General features: G+C 33.3%; 1 protein-coding gene across 2 annotated transcripts in view; it reads right to left on the bottom strand.

The window, feature by feature from the left end:
* TRPM7 (transient receptor potential cation channel subfamily M member 7) overlaps window positions 1-25,923 on the bottom strand; it is a 106,801-nt gene that overhangs the window by 7,365 nt on the left and 73,513 nt on the right. For both annotated transcript variants that reach the window (XM_069596525.1, XM_069596527.1), the window contains 16 exons: window positions 25,549-25,675; window positions 24,307-24,491; window positions 23,516-23,648; window positions 22,104-22,819; window positions 20,059-20,126; window positions 17,714-17,810; window positions 15,720-15,790; window positions 14,524-14,558; window positions 12,662-12,687; window positions 9,952-10,002; window positions 9,793-9,858; window positions 8,893-9,176; window positions 8,688-8,770; window positions 8,330-8,535; window positions 5,829-5,880; window positions 5,621-5,727 (listed from right to left, as the gene is read on the bottom strand). In XM_069596525.1, coding sequence (XP_069452626.1) covers window positions 5,621-5,727; window positions 5,829-5,880; window positions 8,330-8,535; window positions 8,688-8,770; window positions 8,893-9,176; window positions 9,793-9,858; window positions 9,952-10,002; window positions 12,662-12,687; window positions 14,524-14,558; window positions 15,720-15,790; window positions 17,714-17,810; window positions 20,059-20,126; window positions 22,104-22,819; window positions 23,516-23,648; window positions 24,307-24,491; window positions 25,549-25,675 — 2,307 coding nt within the window. The remainder of the gene's footprint in view (window positions 1-5,620; window positions 5,728-5,828; window positions 5,881-8,329; window positions 8,536-8,687; window positions 8,771-8,892; window positions 9,177-9,792; window positions 9,859-9,951; window positions 10,003-12,661; window positions 12,688-14,523; window positions 14,559-15,719; window positions 15,791-17,713; window positions 17,811-20,058; window positions 20,127-22,103; window positions 22,820-23,515; window positions 23,649-24,306; window positions 24,492-25,548; window positions 25,676-25,923) is intronic.

Below are 25,923 nucleotides of genomic sequence, written 5' to 3'. Positions count from 1 at the left end.
CAGCTTGAACATGAGGCAGTTCATGGTTCACATACTGCTGAAGCCTGGCTTGGAGAATTTTGAGCATTACTTTACTAGCATGTGAGATGAGTGCAATTGTGCAGTAGTTTAAGCATCCTTTGGCATTGCCTTTCTTTGGAATTGGAATGAAAACTGACCTTTTCCAGTCCTGTGACCACTGCTGAGTTTTCCAAATTTGCTGGCATATTGAGTGCAGCATTTTCATAGCATCATCTTTCAGGATTTGAAATAGCTCAACTGGAACTCCATCACCTCCACTAGCTTTGTTCGTAGTGATGCTTTCTAAGGCCCACTTGACTTCACATTCCAAGATGTCTGGCTCTAGATGAGTGATCACATCATCATGATTGTCTGGGTCGTGGAGATTTTTTTGTACAGTTCTTCCGTGTATTCTTGCCACCTCTTCCTAATATCTTCTGCTTCTGTTAGGTCCACACCTTTTCTGTCCTTTATCGAGCCCATCTTTGCATGAAATGTTCCCTTGGTATCTCTAATTTTCTTGAAGAGATCTCTAGTCTTTCCCATTCTGTTGTTTTCCTCTATTTCTTTGCATTGATCGCTGAAGAAGGCTTTCTTATCTCTTCTTGCTATTCTCTGGAACTCTGTATTCAGATGCTTATATCTTTCCTTTTCTCCTTTGCTTTTCGCCTCTCTTTTCACAGCTATTTGTAAGGCCTCCCCAGACAGCCATTTTGCTTTTTTGCATTTCTTTTCCATGGGGATGGTCTTGATCCCTGTCTCCTGTACAATGTCACGAACCTCATTCCATAGTTCATCAGGTACTCTATCTATTAGATCTAGGCCCTTAAATCTATTTCTCACTTCCACTGTATAATCATAAGGGATTTGATTTAGGTCCCACCTGAATGGTCTTGTGGTTTTCCCTGCTTTCTTCAATTTGAGTCTGAATTTGGTAATAAGGAGTTCATGATCTGAGCCACAGTCAGCTCCTGGTCTTGTTTTTGTTGACTGTATAGAGCTTCTCCCTCTTTGGCTGCAAAGAATATAATCAATCTGATTTCGGTGTTGACCATCTGGTGATGCCCATGTGTAGAGTCTTCTCTTGTGTTGTTGGAAGAGGGTGTTTACTATGACCTATCCAAACCCCCGTCCAATAACTGTACCTTTTTTGGTGATCTAGCCTGACCATCGCTCGCAACAAACGTATATAAACCACCCCCCAGCACGGTCCAGGCGCAGACTTCCTTGACCTGCCTCGTTTGGGTCTGGGAACCCCGCCCGGTAGCGCTCTCCATTAAAGCCTGTTAGACACTCTTTTTGTGTCCTGGTCGTCTTTTTACCCAACACTAGATATCCTGGACATATTCTAAAATTACTAGAGATACAAAAAACAGAAACATTTAATAGATTCTCAAAGAAAAAGACAACCAAGAGATGCCAATCCTAAGATAACCCAGATGGAAAAATTAAAGACTTTAGCTACTGTTATAACCATAGTCCATGATATAGGACAAAAGACTTGAAATGAAAGGAAAACAAGTTTTCAGAAGAGAAAGAGTCAGCACAAAAAGAACCAAAAGGAAATTATAGTTCTGAAAATGTAAGTGAAATAAAAACTTAAGTGCAAAGCTTAACAGCAGAATAAAGAAAGAATGAGGAGTCAGTGAGTGTGTATATTGATCAGTAGAAATTATCTGATCTGAACAAAAGAAAAAAATTAATTTTTAAGTTAGTCCCCAGAGTCACAAGTTCCTGGGTGACAATTATCAAAAGGTCTTTTTATGAGAGTCCAGGAACAGATGAAAAGGTTGATGAAGAACACATATTTGATGAACTAGTAACTAAAAACTCCCCAAATTTGACACAAGTCATCAATTTGCAAACTTAAGAAGCTTAGTAAAGCTGAAACAAGATAAACTCAGAGAAAGTTACTAGACATAAAATCAAACTGTCAAACTGCTCAAAACCAAAAATAAATACTAAATCTTGAAAGGAGATACATTATAATGATACATCATGTAAAAAGGAAGAATAACTCAAATGACTATGGAGTTTTCATCAGAAATTAGAGAGGCCAGAAGACAGCAGAACATTTTTTAAGTGCTGACAGATAAAGTGTCAACCTCAAATTCCAGATCCAATGAAAATACCCTTCAGGAATGAAAGCAAAATACATTCTTAGGTAAGGGAAACTATCAGCAACCACTTAAAAAAAAAAACAACATAAAGATAAAAGAGAATACTAAAATGAAAAGAAGGCAAAACAACAACAAAACAAACCAGAGATGTCAATCAGAAAATAATAAAACAGCAGATAAAAACCTAACCATATCAATAATTACATTAAACATAAAGGGTCTAAAACAGCAATTAAAAGATAGAAATTGTTAGATTTAAGAAACACAGATTAAACCTAGGAACTAATTACTTTACGCTGTCTATAAGAAAATCACTTTAAAAATAGTTAATATAGACAAGTAAAAATAATAGGAAAAGATATCTGATGGAACCACCAATCAAAAGCTATGCTAATATCAGATAAAGTAGACTTTAGAACAAGGGAAATTATCATACCATTACATAATGATAAAAATTAAACCATTAAATCAAGAAGCCTTAACTTCTTGGTATTAATCTTTGTATATATATAAAAATCTTTATATATACTGTAAATCAGTGTAGCAAAGCTTCAAAATATATGCAGGGAAAACTGAAAAAACTGAAAGCAAAGCAGACAAATTCAGAATTAAAGATCTCCTTTCTAAGTAATAAACAGAGTAAGTAGACAGAAAATCAGCAAGGATATAAAAAAGCAGTACAACACTATCAAAAAACTTTCTTTCATTAACATTAATCAAATACTTTATCCAACAAGAGAATATTCTCTTGAAATATAACATTCATTCACTAGAGACAGTATCTTTATAAGGTTTACAATTTTTCTTTAAATTGAATTCATATAAAGCATGTTCTCTTATCATAATGGAATTAAGCAAGAAATCAGTTTACCAGGAAAAATTACGAACATTTGAGAACTAAAAAAGACATTTGTAAATAATCTATATGTCAAAGAGGAAATCTCAAGGGAAATAAGCTATATTTAAAAAATTAAAAACAAAAATAATACATATCCCTCCATATTTTTTAACACAAAATTTATGAAATGCAGCTAACACAATGCTTACAGGAAAATCTATAGCACTAGTCTCAATAATCTAAATTTCTACCCTAACTAGAGAAAAAACAAACTAAACCCAGAGCAAGCAAGCAGAAAAATGGAAATAATAGAGAAAAAAAAAAATCAAAGAAACTGACAACAGATAATAGGATAAAGCAATGAAAACAAAAACTGGTTCTTTTAAAGTACCAATAACATGGATACACTTTAGCCAGATTGAAAAAGAAAAAGCATATGATACCATAAAAGAGAGGATTCACCAGAATCACCAGACATTTTAAAATATAGCATCACAAAAAGAACTATGCCCATAAATTTGCCAATTTAAATAAAATAAAGTCAAATACTATACAATCTCATTTATACACAGAACCTAAGAAAACAAACTGACAGGAAGAGATGACTTCTGGTTACCGGAGGTGGAGGGTAAGGTGAGGAAAAACTGGAAGCAGGCGGTCATAAGGTACAAACTTTCAGTTACACAATAAATAGGCACTAGGGATATAATGTAGAATACCATGACTATAGCTAACACTGATATATGATACACAGGAAAGTTGTTAAAAGAGTAAATAAATACCAAGAGTCATCATGAGGAAAAATATTTTCTTTTATTTCTATTCTATGTATATGAAAAGATGAATGCTAGCTGAATCTATTGTGGTAAAATCACTTCACAGTTTATGTAAATCAAACCATCATGCTGTCTGTATGCCTTAAACTTACACAGGTGTATTATTAACTATTTCTCAAAACAAATAAAATGGACCAACCCCCTGAAAGACACAAACTATTAAAACTCACTCAAAAAAACAGTATCTATCTAAAAAAAATAAACTCTTAGTTAAAAAGTATCTGATGAAGAAAACTTCAGACAGATGGTTTTGCTAGATAATTCCATCAAATATTTGAAGTGGAGATAGTATCAATTCTATACAATCTATTCCCCAAAACAGAAGAGGTGTAAATAATTCCAACTTATTTTTAAGATATTATCCAAAAACAAAACAAGAATGACAGTACAAGGGGGAAAAAAAATCTCACAGATCAACATTCTTCATGAACATAGATATAAAAATCATCAACAAAACATTAGGAAATTGAATCCATATACAATTTGAACGCACAAATGAACACAAAAAAAGATAATATATCAAGATGAAGTGGAGTTTTTCCTGGGAATACAAGACTGGCTCAACATTTTTAAAAAGACAATTAGTGTAATTCAATGTAACGGTAACCAATTAAAGAAGAAAAACCAAATGATCAAACCAAAAATATAGATGCAGAAAAAACATCTGACTAATTCGATGTCCATTTAGGATAAGCATCTTCAAGGAATAAGGTGTGAAAGAGGATGTCTACTCTCACTATTCATATTGAACATTGTACTAGAATTCCTGGCCAGTGAAAAAAGTTAAGAAAAATAAATGAAAGGCATACAAATTGCAAAGGAAGTAACAAAACTGTCTTTACTGTCTACACAGAATTTACAAACAAAAAACTAAACTAAACCAAATCAAAAAGCCTCGTAGAACTAAGTGAGTTTAGCAAGAATGTAGGATACAAGGTCAATATACAAAAATAAATAATTTCTGAATCTGTTAACATGAACAATTAAAAAAAATTACAGACAGTAGTAGTAACATGCTTACTATGTCCCTGGCACTGTTCCGGAAGTACTTCACAAATACCAACTCGTTTAAACCTCAAACAAACAAAAACTACAAACCTCTATGTTGTAGGTATTCTTTGAGGACCTGGAGTCTGGCTCCCAGGCCCAAGGTCTTCATTACTACATTACTGGTCATAATGAGAGGAACTTTCAGAAATACAGGTCCAGGGCAAGTGCCAAGCACCTGTAATTTTGGAAAAGTTCCACAGGGGATGACAATGCACACCAAAGAGCGAGAACCACTGGTCTGTGAAACAACTTACAATTCAATAATAACTTGTAATTCTCAAATATAAAGATGAAATTACGATCATGAGTAACTGTATCTGCAATTCCTTGTTTCTGTTTCATGAAACACTCTTTTCCAGGCCAACTTGAAAGTCTATGCATCCTTCAAGTTTTAGGCAAATCTGTTAGTTCCATAGGTAGCATTCCTTGACCTTTAAGTTTGTGTTAAGTGATGTGTTTACCTGGTCTATTTTTTCTGCTTGATATTTATGATAGTCCTGTAATTCTCTGTTAATCTTTTAGTATTTAAGATTTGACTAAACTCCACTGAGAGCAGGGACCATGTTTGCCCATTCACTATCATATCATCAAAATCTAACACAATTTCTAGCATCCACCAGACTCATAATAAATTTATATCAAGAGAATGAACTCTGTATTTCTGTAAGTAAGGAAAGAAAGCACAGATTCATTTATGTCTCTGGCCTTATGAAGTTCTGCAGTAGCTAACTCTGCTAACAATTTATATACTTTATACTGATTAAGAAAGCGCTTACCTGGAAGTTTAAGTTTTCTACAGCAAGAATTACAGTGATGTTTTGCTCTGAAGTTTTTTATTGCATCTTCTCCTAGATTTGCTGGGCCAAAAACCATATCACAGGATCTGTGGAATTGGTAGTTAAAAGAAAAAGTCAGTTGATGCAAACAGAAATGTAGAGTTTGAAATTATAAAAAGATTTTCATGAAATTATTAAAACTCATTACCTCTTTTCTTCTGCCTTTATCACAGATGGGTCAGTCAAACTTTCACCCACACCTTTATATGTATATACAAAGAAGATAATTCATATTATATAATTGATATAAAATACTGATATATACATAATAAAAAGGTCACAGGAAATTCTACAGTATCATCAACCATTACACAATGTTAAGCTATTCAAAAGAGTATAGTTTTTCTCTTTTGACCTCAACATTGCACTAGCAACAAGTACGGTTCCTGCAACATGAACAACAGTTAAATGTCAGAGTTGGCAGGCAGACAATGCAAGTTCCTGATTGCACCAGTTTCTGATGCAACAAGGCCAAGGTTGCAAGTAAATATTTCCTTATTTACAATTTGCCCTTGTTTCACCTTAGTTAGCAAAAAACAATTAAGTACATGAAGGCATGATCTATAAGCCATTTAAAAAATATCCTGGATTTTTAAAAATCACAGACTAACATATGAATACACCTGGCTCAAAAGATTCAGATTACATAAAAATAAGACTGTGAATGTTTTTCTTCACCCCCAGTCCTCTCCAGAGGTGTTAAAAGTGAGATTAAATCTCTTCAGTCTTACCTATTCATTCACATAAAGAAAGAACAACTACTGATACTTGAACAAGCATAAAATATTTTACCCATTAGAATGAAATCTAGTAAAATGGTTAGAATTTCACAACAGAAAAATCTAGAGTTAAAATATGATACTAATTTCTTCTCAGACTGGCATTCCATACTGAACAGATGAAGAAATGGGCACAGTGATGAGTGCTTGCATAGTGCTGAGTATGAATTCCTACAACCTTTTGGAAAAGGTTAAAATGGCAGGCACTCTTAAAACTGCACTCTCTAAACCTAAAAAATAGGGTGACTGTGTGACAAGAGAGGATTTAAATCATGCTATGCTTTCATACTACAGCAGTTAAAAGGAATGACTCAAATTTATCAGTAATAACCCAGAAGATGTTTATCATATACTGTTAGGTAGGGAAAAAAAGCAAGTGAAATACAAACACATACTCATACACACACACATATATAGCATGATTCCAGTTGGAGAAAAATCCCAACACAAAATGATTAAAGGAAAAAAAATTCGTGAATTTGTCTTCACAAAAGTACAGAAACAGTAAAGATGGGAGCATTCTGTTCTTTATACATTTCTATGTTGTTTGTAGTAATTATCTAAAATATTTTTATTAAAAAATGGCTCCATAACATTAATTTTTTAGAGAACATCAAAATTACCCTGCTTATTAAAAGTAACTGCCACCTCTTAATCAATATTCATAGTTTGGCCTCATTTCCTAGGGCACACTTGAAAATGGATTGGCCCATCTAATAAAATATATCAGAGTTTTCACTACATACACACCACTTAATCATTTATATAAAATGAATTACTGAAAAAACAATAGCTATTTTTATACAATTTTGTTGAGTTGGTATTGAAATAACAAATATTGGTTTGTCAATAAATCTTTTGTATCTATATAATGAAAGAAGTCATCAAGTGATAAACATTCTGAACAATTGTTCTTAGGTGACGTTGAATTCTGATCTATGTTAACAGTTGAAATTAAAGCTACTCTTTAGGAAAAAAGCAAATCACTGCTCTTTCCCAGCCATAGTTTCTTCTTTTTTTTTTTAACAGATACGAAAGAATCTGTCTACAAAGAAGCTACGATCAGTTTTTCCCTCCTAGTATACATGCTGCTCCACTAACCAAGTGCTGGAATCTATTCCTTACCTCTTAAATCTGATCTGTCCTTACAGCTTACCTTGACCAGTAAAATGTGGCAGAAGGGATCTGGGCCCATTTGGGGCCTAATGTAAGAATTCCTGCTTTCTCTCTGGAGAAGCCAGCTGTCACTTAAAAAGTCTAATTACCCCAAACTACCATGCTGTAAGAAAAGTCCAAGCTAGCGAGCCATGTAGAAAGATCACTGGGTGGAGAACTGAGGAATTCAGCTGTCTTAAACAGAGACTTAAAACATTTGGCTCCAGTTAAGCTGTCCAAACTAGTATCCAGCCATTCAAATTCTCCAAGGGTAAAGCAAAGATAACCTAGCCCCAAATTCTTAAACCAAAAAAGTGAAAGCAAATTTTTTTTAATCCACTAAATATTTAGGTAGTTCAGTTGACAGTAATAGATAGCATGTACTCCAGAAACAATAAAGATTACTTATTATTGTTTTAAAGAAATAATCTTTATACTTTTAAAAAACAAAGGCTATAGATCTATGAGTAAAATAAGGGATTTCACACGTTTTTGCTTATTAAAACATCTGCACTGCCTAGATAACAATTAAGATAGCCAGACCCTATTCTTCAGGACCCTGATAGCTATATACTATGGCCATTATTGACTTGCTTTTTTAACAGCTTTTACTGACCTAAGATTTTACATATCTATAGAGAAGCAGATTTCTGTATATTAAATAGATGAGAACCTGATGCATAATTTCCTTTCAGCAATATTTTAATAAATTTACCTTGTAAATCAAGTACCAGTAACTCCCCTCTTGTATATTCATAAGTCCAGTGGCTAAAGGCCAGCATAATTTCTTCCAGTGTATTAGTTGGAATAATCTCATCACCATTATTGTTGTTGTATTTTCTAAATTCTCCAGTCATACATTCTTCCACAGCAAACCACTGTCCTGCTGAATGGCAATACAGCAGGAAAACTTCAAGGAACCTTATGAGAAAGTTATAGATATTACTAGCAGTTTTGTTAATAAAATTCTAATCTATCTGTAAAATGGGTAAATAATGAAATTCAGCATCCATAATGAAGGTCAAAAGAGAATGCTATCCACTAAAAGATCTCAGAAATTTGTAAAGATTTACCTTGGAGAATATGGTATGGATTTGGGTTTCATTTGGTTGAAGGCAAATGTGAGTTTTTGCGCTGCTCTCTGTTGTTGAATTTCCTACACAACAGAAAAAAGAAACCTTTGTTCAACATTGACATTAAGACTTTATTAATTATACTTTAGCAGTGAAAACAAGAAGCTCAAACAATGCTTCACTGTATGCACTCACTAGCACTTACTCTAAGACAGAGATGCAGAACTGTATCTTCTTTATAAATACTTGACCATGTGTTAACCACTTCAGGAAGAAAAGATTTGATAATATAAAGATGTCCTGATTTGAGGATATCATGTTCTGACCAAGTACACTGTACTTTGACAGCTCTTCGTAAACCTCCTCCCATCTCTTCTTTACTTAAAAATTCTATTTTGGCACAGAGGCCCAGCTGTGACCAAGAAGACATGCTGTTATTCAGTATGTTGGGAGAACTCTCTTCTAAGCGATACACTGTGACAGGCTCACCTGCAAGATGAATGGACACATTTTAAGGTCAAAATATGACTCTAAAAAGCACGGAGCAAAAATTGGCAGGTGTCTTTGGTTAAGATTAAGTAAGGAATAGAAAATGAGATGGACCAGGTTGTAGTTTTATAAAAGAAGTTTAAGGACAAGAAATATTCAGAAACCAAGATCTAGTATTTCTAAGTTCACATGTATTTGGTAATGATAAGCATTTCTGAAATCATGAACATTTTGGAGAAAAATTTTTAAAAAGTAACTAGACTTCTAACCATTTGTAAGCTAAACTTTCAGACAGGAGGTTAGATCTGTTCCATAAATCCTGTGATATAAATTTATCAGTGCTTTCATTACTAAACTATGATCAAGAGCTGTTTTGAATTAAAATACACCACTGCTTCTGGATGTGAGAAATAAAGAAAAATCAATACTTCTGATGCCTTCATCTATTTAAATATACCTGACTCTTGTAATCAGGCTGATTAAAACTTACATGAAGTTAACCCTGCTTAATGCAATTTCTCCTCTTTCTGTCACCACCTATGTTCTATATTATAGTTTAAACCCACATATTAATTAAGGGTTTATTTCTCCTTTTATTTTTACTTCTTGGTTTTACCTCTTGGAGGCACAGGTGTAAATGGAATGCTCTGGGATAATCTCATCAAGTTATTTCTTTCCACAGCTGCATAAAAAAATGAGAGAGAAATAATGAAATCCCCCAAAGCTCAAAGCATTACTAAATTTTGTTTTTAATATAATATTTATTGTTACTAACCTGAGTAATAGTAATTTGTATCCATAACTGGCTTAAATGGAGAAGCAAGACCTAAAACAGCAAATAAACAAATGAGACCCCTTTAAAAATAATCATACAGCATAAATTTTTGCTCAGGCATTCTCATTTAATCATTCCAAGCTGTCTGCAGGTAAGCTCTCTGCAATTAAAAAAGTGATAAAATTATGTCTTTCATGTGCTTTATTACCATATTTTATTATGCCAGATAAGGCAGATTAGTGGTAACTATGCACTCAAAAAGCATATGACAGTTCACACTCTCCTGTCATAAACTACATTCTTCCCTTATTCCCGATTCAAAGTGTGAGAGAAGTGTCATATCTTCGGGGTGTGGAGAGATAGCCCTGTAACCATTTTAGCGGGTTGACCATGAGCAAATGTGAAATGTAACAAAAAAAACCCTTCCTCCATCTCTAGATATATTTGAGGACTTCACTTTTTTAAAAATTTTATTTCTTTCTTGAAGTATAGTTGATTTACAATGTTGTGTTAATTTCTGTGAGGACTTAACTGTAGTGAGAAAGATGGAGAATACATTGAACCTACTACGTGTTAAGGTTCTAGAACTTTCTAGAATATAAATGCAAGAATAGGTTCTTTTTTATTTACATTCTTACAGGAGAAGAAGTCAGTTAACAGTTATAACACTGTGTGATAAATTGTATAAAATGTAGTGTGTGTATGCATATTCTCACACACAGAATATAGGACTGTAGAGGAGAGGTACCAAATGTCTCCTGGTTGAAGAAAGGTTGAAGAATGTCTCAGAGAAAAGAGGAAGGGAAAAGCAAGTAGTTTGGAAGGTGTGCCAGAGTCAGGGCAACATTTGCTATACTTGAGAAACAGAAACTTGTTTAATATGAACAGAACAGTTGTTTTCAACACCATCTATCTATTTATTTTTCTACATACCTACCTACCAATCTACCTACTTATCCATATATCAGAATCACCTGTGTGGCTTTTCAAACACAGACTTACCCAGATCTCACTCCAAAATATTCTAACTCTTCAGGTATGTGTCGTCATACAAGTGATTTGGATTTATAACCAAGTATCTGGATATGCAACCAAGATCTTACATTAATGAGCAAAAGTACAGGCATACCAGTAGGAAGTAAAGCTACAGAAGCAGGGAATACCAAATTGTTAAAAGCCAAATATGCAATGTTAAGAAAAGACACAGGGGGCTTCCCTAGTGGCTCATTGGTAAAGAATCTGCTTGCCAATGCAGGAGACATGGGTACCAAGATCCCACGTGCCACGGAGCAATTAAGTCAGTATGCCGCAACTACTGAGCTGAGCTCTAGAGCCCAGAAACTGCAACTACTGAGCCTACATGCTGCAACCACTGAGGCCCACACATCCTATAACCTGTGCTCCACAACAAGAGAAGCCACCAGGATGAGAAGCTCATGTACCACAATTAGAGTAGCCCCTGCTCTCTACAACTAGAGAAAAGCCTGCACAGCAACAAAGACCCAGCACAGCCAAAAATAAAATAAATAAAACTTTTAAAATACTTTAAAAATGAAAAGATGCTGATTTTATCCAAAAACAGTAGAAAAATGGAAAGCAGAGTAGTGACAAGATCAGATCTTTTTAAAAGAATCATTTTGGTGGTAGAATAGAAAAGAGACTGGAAAGGAGCCCAAACTGGCACAATCACTTTGAAACCCTATTTGGCAGTAACTACTGAATATAAACACATGCACCCTACCACCAGCAATTCCACTCCTGTGTACATACCCAAAAAAAAAATAAACACATCCCGTTTACCAAACAACATGAACAAGAATGCTCATGCAGCACTATCAATATTAGCCATATACTGGAAGCTACTGAAATACCCATCAAATGGGAGAATCAATACATAAACTGAATATATTCATATAAGAAAATACTATATAGTAGTGAGAATGCCCAACTCACACTACATACAACGTTTATGAATCTCATAAGCATGTGTTAGGACAAAAGTCAGACACAAAAGAAGAGTACACGCTGTAAGATTCCATTTATATATTTTACATATATACACACAAATATACATACATAAAATAGAGAAAAATAGATAAACACGAACATACACAGATAAAATCAATCTGTGTTGTTTTAGGGGCAGAGGTTATAAGATGATACAGTAGCTAAGATACTGACATGTATTTTGTGATCTGGGTGCCAATTACATGGGATTGCTCACTTACTATATATTTTCTGTATATGCATCAATAAAAGGATTTAAAAATGATGACAGTCTGAACTGAAAGCAGCAGCAGGATGTAGAGTGGAAGATGGATTCCAGAAATGTTTTAGGAAGTAAATATAATAGGACTTTGTGACTGCAAGGTCAAGGGGGTCAAGAGTACCTTCCTCTCAGGTTTTACCTAGCTGAATGAAAGAGTAATATTCAGTAGCACAAGGAATATAAGGAAGAAGCAGTCTGGGCAGCAAGGATGAAGGGAAGTGGGGAGACTGCAAAAAGATTATCATTCACATGGTGAGTTACCATATTTGTGAAACACATATAATAAAGAGAAATGAACTGAGGGAACAACTTTCTACTTCCTTGGCTTTTTTCAAACATGAAGCCTAATATTTCTTATCTAGGACAATGTTAGTATTTGCTAAAATAAAATACATTATATACAATTCTTATCTTTTCACATTGTATTTACTACACACTCACCATTTAAGGTTCCTTCTTCAGGTGGCCTTAAGGAAACACCAAAAAATATAATAAGTTAAGTTGCAGCTTTAGTTTTGGCTACCATAAAACTTTATCTTATGAAGTTATTATAAATTCTTAATATAACATTATTAAAATAATTCTGTGATTCAGATTCATTTTTGTTTGAATATCTGCCATTTCCCTTAAGTTAGCATCAAATTCACACACAGATATGTACAAACCCACTATCAATAACTCATACGTCCAATTCAAGCCTACATAAATATCAGTAGTTTGGAGCCAAACTGAAGGTTGAGTACTAATAGAGCAATATATTCCATGACTCCTCTATGATGGAGGTTCACTCCAGTACTTTTATACAATGCCTTGAAATGACTTTGGAAGACTATAAAAATTCAACAGAATTGATAGGCGAAGAACTGAAAGAACAGTAATTAGGTAGCATTTTGCAAAATTCAACTGCTAAAGTTGAAAAAAATTTCTTTACAATGTTAAACATAATTTATTTATAACAACATATATTGGTACCAAGGAGAGGTTCTATTAATCCCACAGATTACAGTACAGAGTAGAGAGACAGGTATAGTGGAAAAGAGAGTGGAATGCAATAAAGAAAATGGATTAGAAGCTTCGTTCTCCCATTATACAGTTATGTGGCTTTGCTCAGGACTGAAGGACTAGATCCTGAAAGGACCTATAGAGTAGAAGACCTTGGTAATCTCTTTCTAGCTTTCACATTCTGATTCTGATGTTTGGTTTTCACCTTAGTAACACAAATATTTTCTTACAGGAAATACTCTGACCGAGCATTAGCCCTTTCTCTACTATTGATAAAGTACTCTTTTCTTGCACCCAAAGAGTACTGCCAACTCTACCTTTGTGGGTACTTCCCTGGGTCAGTATTCTGTAATTCAGTGTTCTCTTATTAGCTGAATTAACATCAACTTTAAGTACCAAATCTGTACTTACACCCTACAGTTCTAGCTACAAAAGACATTTATTCTCTGAAGAGGTTTCATTATAAACAGGTCTTTCAAGTACCAGTCAGGACCAGGATATCTCCAAAATTTGACCAGCTGCATACCTATGTAACATCTGGTTTATTTTGTTCTCTATATACTCGCATCTATGTCTGATACAGAAAAGGAAATAGGGTAAACACTGTATAATCTATAATAATTTCCCTCAAACTGGCTTCCCTTCTTAAGCATGCTTCCTATATCAAACAGGTATCAAAACAAGATTACTTTAATGTCCTTTCGAGTTCTAAAATACTAATTTCTAGGCTGGGAAATACATAGGTTATCTTTGATTCTTATGTTTAATCTGAACGGAAATTTTTTACTTTCTGGGGATGACTACTTGTCATGGTCTTCTGTTTCTACTTTTGGTTCTGGATTACCACATCAGCTTTCTAGGGCATTTCCCTGCATGCAGGCTTTCTAAGGTACACTGTGTATTACTGCTCTAATTACCTAAGTGCTTTCCAAAGGCAGAAGAAAGACTTGTTGATTGGAACAATGGGCAGAGAAATTAACTAAGGTGTCAAACTAGGTCTTTGCAAGCAACTTGGAAATAGGACTAAATAATAAAATCATAATTCTATCATTATATGGAAAATTTTAGTAGAGTTGTGACTACAATATACCCATAATTATATAAAATCATAAAATATATATATTGACTCATAATAAATGATTCCCCAATCTTTTCAGTATAAAGACAGGAGATCCCCAAATAAATAATCATCAATACTTACAAGAAGTATTAAAGAGGTTATTATGCAAAGGGCAGAAAAAAGACAACATTCTATTGAATGGAGTACTTTTCACACTAACGGTGAGACAAGGCTTACTTACATTTCTCTATTCAATGGTCTATCTTGTAACCAGTCCTTTAGACAGAAACAAACACAAATGAAAAGTTAAAAGGAAAAGTCTCTAGACAAAGCGTAACTGTTTATCTCTGCTTTGTATCCTATAATACGTTTCATGAATAAAGGGCTGAGAAGTTAATATGAATTTTGTTTGTACAACTAAGCCAACAGAATTTTAAAAATGGCTATAAAAGCTACCATAAGGCCATTACACAAGGTAGAATAAAGAATTTTACAAGTGTTATTTCTTATAATATAATTATAGTTGTTGGTTAACAATTTTCTCTTCTTAAAATACACATTTGTTTCTATGACTCTGAAAAAAAATGTGTTTGCTGCCAAAAGAAAAATGCATCAAAGTATTAAGAAAAAAATTAAAATCATGCAAACTGTGACAAAGAAATCACTAGTAACAGGTATATGTGGTGGGTTTTATTCTGCTGTTTTACATTTCTAAGTGTCAATTTATTTTTACTTCCCCAGTTTGGGACTCACGTTTCCTGAATTTGAATCATCATACATTTCATCATTTTGGAAAATTTAAGTTGTTTATAATTTATTCAAATTCTATCTAGTCTCTCAAGGTCAATTCAGAGGTATTTTCCATATTTTTAATGTTTAACACATTTTCCATCTAATTATAAGCTATGTTACACTGTGGCTGAGTATTATTTCATTGTATACAGAGTGAAGTAAGCCAGAGAGAAGAAAAAAAGTATCATATATTAACACATATATATGGAATCTAGAAAAATAGTATTGAAGAAATGCAGGTGCAGATGTAGAGAATAGGCTTGTGGACACAGTGGGGGAATAAGAGGGTGGGATGAACTGAGAAAGGAGCATTGACATATATATACTATAACATGTAAAATAGGTAACTAGCAAGAAGGTGCTATACACAAGGAGCCCAGCCTCGCACTCTGTGTAACTTACAGGGGTGGGATGTGGGTCAGGGAGGGAGGCTTAAGAGACAGGGGAGATATACAGAAGTAAATATGACTTAATCATGTTGATGCATGGCAGAGACCACCATAATACTGCAGAGCAATTATCCTTCAATTGAAAAAAATTTTTTTAAAGCTACACATCATCTCAAATAAAATATCACCATGTTTTAGCCCTTCTCTAATAAATATGATTTTATACTATGCATATGTTTAATTGAAATATACAAACCGGTAGCAAAGCTGCTTTGGAATCTACTTCATGAGTTTCTTCTGCAGATGACCTTCTACTGCTACTTTCCACTAAGAGAAAATTTAAAAAAACAAAAAAGTTTTACAACTAAAACAAACTTTTAATACCAACTAACGAAACACAAGCATTTCAAGGCAGAATATAAAATTTTCCAAGGATAAGTATCCTTTCCCTAACACTGCTAAAGATAAGAATTACACAAGGCTCATGGGTCTCTTGACAGGATATCCAAATTATTCAGTTTTTCTGTGAATAGGCAACACGAAACAAGAGTATGAAAAGAAAAACCCTGTTCTCTGTTTCCAACTTTCTTATGTATCCTTCCAGATATTTTGTGTTTGTATATATACCCCTGCCTTTCCTTTAAAAAAAAAAAAAACCATAAGTGCTAATCATGTATCTTCAGACTTTTTAAAAAAATTAATTTACAGACCTTTTTTTGTTGGTGGTTTTTAAAAATGTTTATTTGGTTGTGCCAGGTCTTAGTTGTAGCATGCAAACACTTGCGGCATGTGTGATCTAGCTCCCTGATCAGGGATCAAACCCAGGCCCCCTCAATCAGTAGCATGGAGTCTTAACCACTGGATCAGCAGGGAAGTCCCTGTTGTTGGTTTTTGAACTTTAAGCTTGGAGATCTTTCAATATCAGTACACAGAAGATTCTTCTATTCTACTTGGATGCTACATTGAACTTCATACAAAGGACATGCAATAATCTGTTTAACCAAACTACAATTAATGGACATTTGGCCTGATTTCAAATTCTTGCTATAATCCTAGCCCTTGTCTTCTTTAGTGGGAGGTCAATAGATAGTGCCAAAAACTGAAACATGGGGATGTAAAACTACAGGCATTCTAATGTTGGTAATAATATCCAAGTTATCTGAAAATGAGAGTTTTATTTCTTCCCTCTCAATCCTTCTACCATTTATTTTTCTTCCTTTTCTTCCTTTGGCTAAAATGTTAAATAGAAATGATAAAGCCAGAATCCTTATTTTCCTTCTGGGGCTTTTAATATTTCATTATGAAGTACGGTATCTGTGGTAAATTTTTGTTAAGATACCTTTTATTTAGATTAAGGAACTCCATTCTATTTTTAATTTGCTAGGAGTTTTTAATCATGAATGGATGTTGAATTCATCAAAGTCAGCCTTTCTGCAGCTATTAAGATGATCAGATAATTTTTTTCCTTTAACTTGTTATCATCATGCCTTAATTATATTTGAATGTTATACCAATTTGCACTCCAAGAGTAAACCTAACTTGAAGAGAAAGGAGACATGATGGTGAGGGGGATATACTAGTACTGCTTTTCTTAAGGAATCTTAAAAAGATTCTATGTACCTAACTGAAAAGTTAGATAACAATAAACTTATATGCATATAATATTGATGACTATGACTAAAATAAAAGCATGATATGGAAACATCTCCAGGCCATTTGATTTTTAGATAAAAAATTAAAGGTGCAAGGCATGTACAGTATGCTACATTTTGTGCTGAAAATGAGAGGTAGAAAAGACTTATTGTCATGTATGATTATATAAGCATGAAACTCTAGAGGAAAAGCAAAATAACAGTAGTTACATATGGGGCTAAAGTGAGAAACTGACAACGATTTTCAAAGTGCTTGTGTGTATTTTAATTTTGAATCAATAAATGTATTAGCTATTTTTAAAGATTACATCAGAAACACAAGTTGAAATGACTATACCGATTAAAACAGAGCAGCTCCATTTGTAAAAGTTAAAATCAGCAGATTTGTAAAAAGTAAGTCTGCATTTCTTTTAGGACTAAACAACTGGTTAAAAAAGAAAAACTATCAGAATGTTAAGATTATGTTCTATTCAAGGTTGAGAGCAACAATGATAGACCAGAATCTTCATTTTCTGACTCCTGAAACATTCACGCTCAGGTGTGTGACATACATAAAATATCTTTTATTTAATGTAACTCACGTAGTCAAAACACTCACCTTGTTCTGAATGAAGAGGAACAGAAGTTTTGTGACACTCAGTAAATCCAGCATGAGAACTCACATGTTTCAAAGTGTTTTCAGAAGGAATATCATTCTGCACAGGGTACACATACACAATTTTAAAACAATTTAACTAAATTGCAAATCACTGTTCTAAGTAGTATAAAGAGTCTCTGGATCTATTTAGTTCAATATGCTTTAATCTATCTGGGCTCCAAAGAGTATATTACAAGTTACAATTATTTTCTTCAATATCAATCTCAAAAACTGCCATCAAAATAACCTACTTGCTTATTGTTCATAAATCCACCTGAATGAATCCTTTTCCATAGTAATACAAGTTCATACAAAAGTTAGGGAAGAAATAGGAAACAATTTGGAAAATAGTAAAACATTATCAGTTAACGTAAAAAAGAAAAAAACTACTATTTTACACTAAAATTAAAAGTGATAACAACAATTTGGAGGGTAAAGGAGTGGAGGGGAAATTTATTTGGGGGATTTTCGGTAGCCTTCTTATTGATCTGTATAAGTGATTTGTATACCAAAGATTTATCTGATCATTACTTGTCAGATTTCTATTTTTTAAGATTTATCTGTGCTTCATATTTTTAAGTACTCATCTCTCTACATCTTTCCCTTAATATTTGTTTTAAAAGCCTTCCTGACTTACTGACTTAATATTTCTATTTTCTTAGGTTTTTTTATGATTTGAATTTTTTTATTAAATTTGGAAGCCACTGAGCTTATAAAGTGATATGAAACAGATGTTTCCAAATTTCTACCCAGTTGTTCAATTTGTGTGTTTACTGACAAAGCATTCCTTTTCTCATTGATTTCTAATTTTACCCTTACTAAATTCTAACTTGTAGAAGTTATTTCAGAGCCATCAAAATGTTTTACTAAATATTCATGTTTCAACTGTACCACCTGTATAGATATTTTAGTATCTAACAACTAATTCCCCTTCATTTTCTTTTTACCTATTCATTTTTCCAGATGAACTTATGAATTTCATTAAACTAATGAGGGTAAGCTGATAAATTCATTTTGTTTCTTTTTAACTATAAACAGGTCACACTATTATATACTTACAAAATTTCCAAACCTCTACCACCCCTCAGAAACAATGGGTTTTAAAATATCACTACCAAAATAACCTATTACTTTCATTAACAAATTTAACATATCTCAAGAAAATTAAACTTTTCTACCTTTGATGCTTTACATTCTTCACATTACAGCTGATTTACTTTGCCAACAGAAAGTTAATCTTCCTTTTGTCACAAAGCAACTCTAATTTCCTTTCTGATTTTAGTTGCTTCTTTTGGAACCAGTTCTAGTTATTTCTTGTTTCTGTTTTGCTTACGTACTTTCCTTGAAATACTCTTTGATGCAGTGGCACATCAATTTTATAGAACCATGTTTGACAGAAATTCTAGTATGGGACTGAAGAGTGAACTTCAGGTATCTGTAAAACTCTATACCTTAAAAGCAGAAACATATATATGCATTTTTTCCTGGAGTGGATCTAAAGTTTTTATTAGATTTTCAAAGGGATGTAACCCACAAATGTTTAAGAACTCAAAGTCTCTGACCAACATGAGCTAGAACTCATTATTCTATTAGCATAGTTCTTTTTCTCTAAGTAGATTACTCAAAATTGTTAAACTGAAAACATAGCCACCACTTTTCTTGCCACTCACAGAAACTTATTTTTGTTTTTAGCAGGAAGGTATCTGCGCACTTAAAAATTTTCAGCATACTTTGGCTTTAAGCTCATTTAACAAGGTCACTGTTAAAGGTGCAATCTGTAGGGAAACCCTAACGTTTACCATTTCCCACTAGGAAATGTCCACTTATTCTAAATGATTTCCCATATATAACAAGTACTTCATAACAGCAAAATGATGCCTTCAGAATGTGATGATAAATTCTTTCAACTGTTGCTGTAACACCTTGTTAAAGATATATTAAGAGCTCAATGAAGTGTAAGTTAGAGAATAACAGCCTAAGTCAGGGTACCTACTACTAACGATCAAGAGAAGCACAAGTACTAAAAAAACATTTAGGAAGCAAAACCAGCTATACTTGGCTGTTGACTGGAAGGGAGGAGTAAGAGTTCAAGTTTGCCCTTGTAAACTAGAATGCTGACATTATTAACAGAGGCAGGAAATACAGGAGGAAAAGAAATATGTCTACTGAGCTTAATGTATTTCAGATCATCATGATGATGGATGGTCTCTGCTAAAACTGTTTTTACAGAAAAACATGTTTAATTCTATTTTAAACTAAACCCCAAAACAACCAAATAAATTGCACTGCTGTAAGGATTTACTTACAGATAACATTTCTTTTATCTTGTTTGATGTTTCTTTAAACCTCTGTAAATCCATGCTATCTCTGTGTCCTTAAAAGAAAGAGGGAGAAAGATTATAACAAAAAGTACTTGTTTATTTTGATCTATCAAAATAATCTGATTGCCCTATTCAAACACATGATTTACGTTGTGTTCTAAGTAGTTTTGATGGCTCTGCAGTTTTCTGTAGCTTTCCTGATAGTGAAAATGCTTGTTAAAAAGTTGGAGAACATGAGCTCTTCAGTTTATAGTAACAGGATCCTAAGAGTCCTACAACTGATATGAAGTGAATTGCTTAAAATTTAAAAGAAGGGAATAATCATTATATTATCAGAGTGTGTGTGTGTGTCAGTCACTCAGTTGTGTCTGACTCTTTGCGACCCCATGGTCTGTAGTCTGCCAGGCTCCTCTGTCCACAGAATTTCCAGGCAAGAACACTGAAGTGGGTTGCATTCCCTTGTCCAGGGGATCTTCCCGACCCAGGTATCAAACACGGGTCTCCTGCACTGCAGGCAGATTTACCGTCTAAGTTACAAGGGAAACTTTTACTATCAATAAAAAAGCATTATATATTAAGATGTTTACTATACATATGACACATGCATATTACATATACATACAGACATTAAACATAAAGATATCTGTATCCATCCCAGTGGCAGTATATTAATAAACAGACTAAAATGTGTTTTTTAAAAATGAAATGGGATATATTTAATGTAGGAAAAATCATCTCTATAAACCACAGTGAACTCAGTCTAGCAGTAATGATCAGCATGCTCAGTACCTAGATAAATCATGGGATTGGCCCTAATGTGGAGACTTCACATAGATGTAACATATTCTCTGAACGATCTCTATACATGTTCAATGACTACGTAAATTCCTAGGCTGGGAAGCCACATAGAGTGTTAAAGACAAGGCTAAGAAGCCATCTCATGGAAAAATTCAAACCCAAAGAGACAGAGGGCCTTCTTCAATCCTAGGAACTCTGGTTATGTCCACAAACAACTCAAGTTGTTTTCTAAGAATTCTCCCTTAAATACTTTTATCTTTAATAATCTAAGAGGAAGACTGTTAAAACACTACATTCTACACATATCTGGGATCTGGTTAGCTCTATAAAGCATCCTCTCTTCACCTTTTCCTTTCACGTGGCATAATGTCAACATTTAAAGCATAACCTATCATCAAAAACAAAACAAATAAAGCCTTAAACATATAAACCAAAATATTAGTTATTTCTTTCTTCTTGCCTTAACTATCAAGTTTTTGAGCAGCCCCCTTTCCAATGGTACTTTACTTTCTCTCCTCTCATTCACACTATATTTCACTATAATCTGGCTTCTCCCTCCATCACTTCCTTCACCAAAACAGTTTTCACCAAGGTCATTGATATGTTATCTTTGCCAAAAGATATATATTTTCAGTCCTGATTTTACTTGAGGTGAGGTATAAGACTGAATCATTCCTTTCTGAAATGCTCTCCTCTGGGTACATAAGTGGGTTGGCCATAAATACTCATTTTTCAAGCAGAATCTTAGCTTTCCCTATAGTCCTAATTTAAGTATTAGTAATATAACCTTTCATATTCAAAGGTGTACTAGTTTGAATGAAAAACTATATGGTCATCCTATGTATAAAATACTGTTCTTTGCCAGTTACTTTTAGCCTCCTCTTTCCCTTTGTATTTTAAACTCACACATTAAGTTCTTTCAATGAAAGTTGATTATTAAGAGACTATCCTCAGGTTCAAAAGACAGAGTACAAATAAATTTTCCACACAATCACTATCATAGTAAGTTTCACCAAAGAGCTATGTGCTAATATAACAATTACAGCCCAATTCAACCTATTTCCCCTACTTCTGATTCCTTTAAAAACTTCAGGACTATACTCTAAGAAAAGATAGTGTGCATTTTTCACACAAATAATTTTATTAATTGGCAATTGATTTTTATTTCTATGGTGATAATCATAATTAAGAAAAAATACTGTTGATACGAATATCAGTTTTTCCAAACTTACCTACAAATGCTCCAAATTCTATGTTATCTCCCTCTGCAGCTTTGGAACAAACAATTTCTTGATCTTTGGTTACAGTTTCCAAGTGGCCTTTACAACTTGGCTGAGACGGTGTACTAACAAAAAATTTGGTTGGTGGGGATGATAGATGTGGTATACTGTTAGATGAATTGCCTGGTTTTTGATTTTTACTAAACATTTTTAAGGTTTCTACTCCATGTATTCTCTGTCGCAGCTCTGGAGGAGAGACAGCACTTGGGAATAAGGCACTGCAAGAGGAGCCAGCCTCTGGAATATTGAATTCTTTCCTCTGGGGTATTACAGGTAAATCCTGACCAAATATGTTACACTGGGAATCTTTTTCATCTTTCATAAAAATATTACAAAGAAAAGGATTATTACTTTCAAGACCACCTTGAGGAAGAGAGGAACTAAGTGTATTCACAACACTGTGTTTTTTCCATACAGAAGGTCTTACAGGACCATCATCAATAAGGTTTTGAGCTAAGTGTTTGGAAATGCTCAATTCACGTGTGATTTCATTGTGAACTTTGCTAGCTTCTGAAGCTTTCTGGGCAGTGAGTGTTTTTAATGTATCTACAGTCAGGGCTGAAAGATCTTGCAAATGGCCAATTTGAGAATCTAATGATTGTAATGATCTTTTGATATAGTTGACACGATCTCCAACTTCTTTAACCTGAATGCACATCTGTTCCACTCTGTAATGGAAACACAGGCATTTTACAAATGTTAAAAATTATTGGTTTAGAAATTATTTCTGTAATCTTAATAAATGATATTGGTAAAAAGAAATTTTACATGTACTCAAACAAGGTAAGATATAAAATCTTGTACAGTTATTCATTTATAACAAGGCATACCTTATGTTTAAGAAAAATCCTATTGCTAATCCTATTGTAATAAAAATACAAGATTTCGAAACACGCTTTTGAGCCACAGGCTATTTATTCCCATATCAGAGTAACACAAGAGTATTCAGCTACATATACACAGAACTATTACCATCACTGCAACTACACAAACACCATATACTTTTAGAATGTAGCAAAGCTAATGGAAAGAAACAAATGCTTTAGATAATTAAAGACATAATAATTAAGACATAATTATTTTAAAACATAATTATTTAAAATAATTAAATAGTAATTTTTCTCCACCAACTAGTAAAGAATATTAACTCTTTTCTGCCCCCTGTAACAAGGGTCCAAAAACATTAAGAGACTGACTGACTTACATGAAGTAAACAACTGATCTGTCTCCCAATATATAAAGTAAAACCATTACTAAACTTACTTGTTTGACAAATACAAATTGCACAATGATCATGTAAGAGAGATATAACTAACAGAACCCACTCTGACATAAAATTAGTTATAATTAAAGAGTTTCTGAACCTTTCAAAAGTGACACGAATTCTCTCTTCACTCCCAGAATGAAATTTGTCATCTTTTTCATTAAAATACATCTCAACACACTGCTCTTCAAAATCATGAAGTTTCTTTTGATCTTCTTCTGTTAAAAAAAGTTCTATGGAGGGAAAAGGAAAAAAAAATAAACGAAGACATCAAGATAAACTTTAGCTAAAGAGTTCATAAGATTATGTAAATCACCTGCAACTTTTCTTACTAAAAAACTTATTGTTTCTGAAGCCACAGACAAGTCATTTCTACTTCTTTCTTCACTCACAGTGTGATGTCAGCAGAAGAGTTTCTGGCATTTTCTCCTTTTCTAATTTCCTTTTCCTGTGAAACACCCTTTCTCATCTATCTCTCTCACCTCTCCCTCACATACTCAGGTAGAAGAATTTAAAAACTGAATTGGTAGAATAAAAAGTCACTGTAAAATTTTAGGCAGAGTTTGACTACATCTCATGTAGCGTACAAAATATACTGAAAGTGTTATTCTTTATGTAGCTATCAAAATGGTTTGTAGGACAGCAAGTGTTATGGTTTATATTAGCATTTTAAGAAAACTAAATTGAGATGCCATATCAAAAAGCAAGTTTAATACTAAATTTACTTTTACAGATAACCATATTGCACTTAAAAATATTTTATGCTTAGGCAAATCCAAAAGCCTTTACAATAACATTAACCAATTAAGTCTTCTGAATAAAATTAATATTTATCTTTCAGTATAATACTGGCATGTGATAAAAACATTTGCCTTAATGTACTTTACTTACTTGGTCCATCTGAAGTCTTATCTTTTTTCCTTCTTTTACATATGCAGCAAAAAAGAGAAACTATATGGCTGAGAATGATAAGTGGTGGAGGCAGAACTGGTTTCTCATGATAAGCCATAATGAAATGATAACGTTGGTACTTCCACACAATATTGGAAATTGCCTTCACTTGCAAATACACATTGCTTAAATAACAAAGAATAAACAAACTTAGGTAAGCACATTTTAAAGTTTGAAGTACTAAAATTTTACTGTAATTATGTTCTAAACAAGGATTGAAAGGAGTAGCCCAATATAAAAAAGACTAAAAGGCAAATGAGAAACTGAAAAAAACATATGCAGCAAAAACATAAACATATTGATATTGTTGAGGGTCTTAATTACAAACCCACAAAAAAATAGGCAGAAAATATGATTTTAAGCTTTTAAAATGGTATATAAATGACAAAAACATAAGAAAATATTCAATCTGAAGTAACACACTAACTGCAAATAAAAATAAGACTCTTATGTGCTATAAAAAATAAGCAATCATCAAAAAGATAACACCTGCTATTAGCACAGATTTGGGGAAACAGGCAGATTTTGACTTATGTCCAAGAAGCCCAAAATATAAATATACTGTATAGTTCTACTTTCAGGGAAACACTCTAAGGAAATACATAAGGACTGATCAAAAATTTAACCACAATGTGGTCTTGGGGAAGAAAACATTATAAACAATCAAATGGAGCAATAAAACATACTAGCTTAAAAATCATGGTCTATATCATGGAATACTAGGCAGCCATTAAGAAACTGGAGACGAGTATTTATTAATGTAGGAAAAATTCATGTTCTGCTTACTTAAAAACAGTACACAAAACTATAAGAACATTGTTTTTGAAAGAAAAAAATGGTTCATATATGTTCATAAAAGATAAAGATGTACATCAAAATATTAAGAATGTGATTACTGAAGAATTTTCCATTTGCCTTTCTGTTTTGTATATTGTATATGTGTTCCCTGACCATTGAGTAATAAATCCCAAATAAATATTAAATTTATAAAAGAATGGAATACTGAAAGGTAGAGTCTCAAACTTAGAACTGATTTAATTTTGAAAAAGCATACTTTATTTATAATTGTCAGAAATAATTCTTAGTAGCTTAAGCCTCAGTAAAATTTTGTATAGTTCCTTCAAAAAGAAAACTGTATATTAAATGATATCATTACAATAAGCAGCTGAGTAAAATTCTTACTTGAAAAATGCAATGAGAAGATTGACCATAATGATATACTGTACAAAGAGGTAGACTGCTTGAAGAAATGGAGTCAACCACGTCCCAGGACCACAAATATGAGGGATAGTGGAATCATTTGCACAAACTTTCGAGAGAGAGAAAAAAGAATTAAAACACAGTAATTTAGCAGTTAACTGCTTCTAGTCAGTATTGGTGTACATTTGTTTGAAGGAAGTTTTGATTATGTATAAATCTGTTTCACAGATTCTAGCAAAAGTTTCTGGGCAGGCAGCCATATAAACACAGAAGAATTTTGTGAGGGATGCAGGAGGTACTTTACCACTCTATTCCACACAAGGAAGTGTATTTCCATATTATGTCTACCCTTCAAGG

Source organism: Ovis canadensis, chromosome 7 (genome assembly GCF_042477335.2).
Source record: "Ovis canadensis isolate MfBH-ARS-UI-01 breed Bighorn chromosome 7, ARS-UI_OviCan_v2, whole genome shotgun sequence".
Taxonomy (NCBI): domain Eukaryota; kingdom Metazoa; phylum Chordata; class Mammalia; order Artiodactyla; family Bovidae; genus Ovis; species Ovis canadensis.
Note: the sequence above shows the minus strand (reverse complement) of the source record. Positions and strands in the feature narration are given on the sequence as shown.